The sequence below is a fragment of the Adiantum capillus-veneris genome, chromosome 5 (genome assembly GCF_014529385.1).
Source record: "Adiantum capillus-veneris isolate H3 chromosome 5, ASM1452938v2, whole genome shotgun sequence".
Lineage (NCBI taxonomy): Eukaryota > Viridiplantae > Streptophyta > Polypodiopsida > Polypodiales > Pteridaceae > Adiantum > Adiantum capillus-veneris.
The window spans coordinates 14338687-14341193 of NC_140935.1; the positions used below are offsets into that span (position 1 = coordinate 14338687).

At 48.3% G+C, this 2507-nt stretch overlaps 1 protein-coding gene across 1 annotated transcript; it reads right to left on the reverse strand.

Annotated features, from left to right (window-relative positions):
• Positions 1-429: 429 nt before the first annotated feature.
• Positions 430-2284, reverse strand: LOC147456905 (uncharacterized). Its single transcript, XM_086513475.1, has one exon. It carries the CDS (start codon positions 992-994, stop codon positions 437-439), a length of 558 nt encoding a protein of 185 aa, XP_086369601.1. The 5' UTR covers positions 995-2284; the 3' UTR covers positions 430-436.
• Between the last annotated feature and the right edge of the window lie 223 nt (positions 2285-2507).

Below are 2507 nucleotides of genomic sequence, written 5' to 3' on the forward strand. Positions count from 1 at the left end.
GAGTCGGTTGGAATCTGTTCCCACACAGTCCTGGCCCCCCAGTACCTCCCCGGACAATTTTTAGGAAAATTGATTCTACGCTAAAACGGGTCATACGAGTCGGATTTTGATGCCGAAAATTGCTAAACGAATCTCTAAGTAAGACGTACTGGCCCGAGTACCTGCCATATTTAGCAGCCCCCGGGGTCCGAAAATGCAAATTCGGGGTACAGGTGCAGATTTTCGAGACCGTCAAAACTAGACGGTCGGGTGACCAAAAACTTACTATATTTGGAAAATTTTCATAAAAATTATTTTAATTCACATTTCATAGCTTTATGACATTTTAAACATCATGGCACTGACAGAATTCAGAAAACTGCTAAAAATAGTAACTTTTTTTCATTATGATCATTTCATGGTACAAGGATGCTCTTTTTGGTTGGGGTCAGAGACCTTACACCAAGGCACTTCTATAGCTCAAATAGACCTCGGATTTCTCCACAAAACTCACCGGCTTTGGCACTTCAGCTATCTTCTCCACTGCTTGATTTTCGGAAGTCACTTGGTCAAGCACATCAGACGATACTCGGTAGACTCCTCTGTGCAGCTGTTGAGGCCTCATAGGCCCACACGGTATCGTTTCTACTTTGTCATCACGCCTATCCTCTACTACCACATGTGCATCAACAAAGGGTCGGATTACTTGAAGCTCTTCCCTAGCAATTGGCCTTGGCACCAATGGACTCGCTAGAACCTGCTTTGCATGTTGCTTCTTTAAAACCTTCTTCGTCCTGCTCTGCGCATACGTTATTGCCTCCTCGTACGTGCACGGTCCATCTATCTCGACTTTATCCTGCACTTTTCCATGCAAGCAGTCCACAAACTTGGTCATGGTTAAAGAATCTGCATTCTCTACAGCATTTACCTTAACCAACTTGCTCCATATGGCCTCGAACTCCCACACGAATGCTCGGAAATCACCATTAAGGCTTTGATTTAGGTTATCCATCATCTGCTTCACTTCACTCCACTACATGTTGGCCACATATCGGCTTCGGAATGTCGCTTCCAATGTGATCCAATCCTATTTTTCTTCAGCCTGCAAGCCCTCATACCATACCTTTGCTTTTCCACAAACCAAGAGCGGGAAAGCTCGGGCCACTCCCTCTTCTCTTGACAAGCCGCTGTCCACCAAAAAAAGGACGTAGTCTTGCAGTCAAATCTCAACATCTTCAGCACCTGTAAAAGTCCAAAAACTAGACCATGCCATTCTTGTTAGATTCTGCTCTTCAAACCGTGACACCGTCTTCGACTTCACCAAGAAGCAATTAGTTGCTCCTCAATGGGGACACCACTAATGGAAAGGGGGAACTAGGAACAAACCCAACACACAAGTAAGTTGCCTCTCTATAGCCCAGGATAAATTCCGCACCCCTAACCACACACAAACGCACGCTATCTGCCAACCTTCACACCACAGACTCACCTACGAGCGTCACGACTACAGACACTTGACCATAAGTGCAAACACTTGTCGAAATACCACCATCCCACACTTTTACACACCGATGCATACACTCATCCCAAATTCTGTAAACACACTCACACAGGAAGACGAGAGACACCTCGATCACAGATACAATTTTCCCGCACAATCTCTCTTCCTCTTTGCACACACACACACATACTCGGAGCCAACACTATCACGGGTGAGATGCACAATACGAGATAGACGAGAAGATTGGTGCAAATCCAACACAAAAAATAACCCAGCTAGACCATAAATCCACTTATGCATAGCAAAAAACAAGAACTCCGGTAGAATGATGGCTAATGTCGACTATGTGCATTGATGCAATCCTTGGTGGCCCTTGGAACCCTGTGGTGAACCCACCACACTGTATGGAACCCCTAATCGGACGAGCCCAATCCCTCGCCGTTGTTTCTGTATCCATACATCCGCCTTGGCGGCTTCAATCTTTTCCCTTGTCGGCTCTGGCAGACCACGGCCCTCTTTGGCCCACCATGCCTTTCCTAGCTGCTGGTGACTTTTCCCTCTAGCTACAACTCGCCCTTCTCACCATGTACTCGTTCTCCAATTGCTGGCTCTTTTGTAACCTGTGGCCTTCATCACGATCAGCCTACCTTTCCCTTCCATGGGCCTCCTTAGAGGGCGCGCTCTCCTGCTCTCCAATATGGCAGCTTCCTTCATGGCCAAGCCCCTTGGCCGCCTTCCTCTTATCCCCGGCTCCCCCTTGGCCCTCCCTCTCCGCCTGCTCACCCTTTCACTGTCCTTGGCCCTGGCTTGGTCTACAGCCCCCGCCACCTCTTCTTACCTTCTTCCTTCAACTGTGTTTGCTTCTTTGAAGCTCTCCTGGCTTCACACTATGCTTGTCCAGGCCCTGGCGGCCCCTCATGACAACTCCCCGGCCTCCCTCCAATGCCTAGTGCTTTTTCTTTTGCCAACCTCCACCTCCTCACGGCCCATTTGGCCTGTCCTCCTCCACCTAATTGGCTACCGCCCC

What these genes read in the sequence shown, in the direction of transcription:
- LOC147456905 (XM_086513475.1), bottom strand. Translation starts at nt 994, where the DNA reads ATGATGGATAACCTAAATCAAAGCCTTAATGGTGATTTCCGAGCATTC.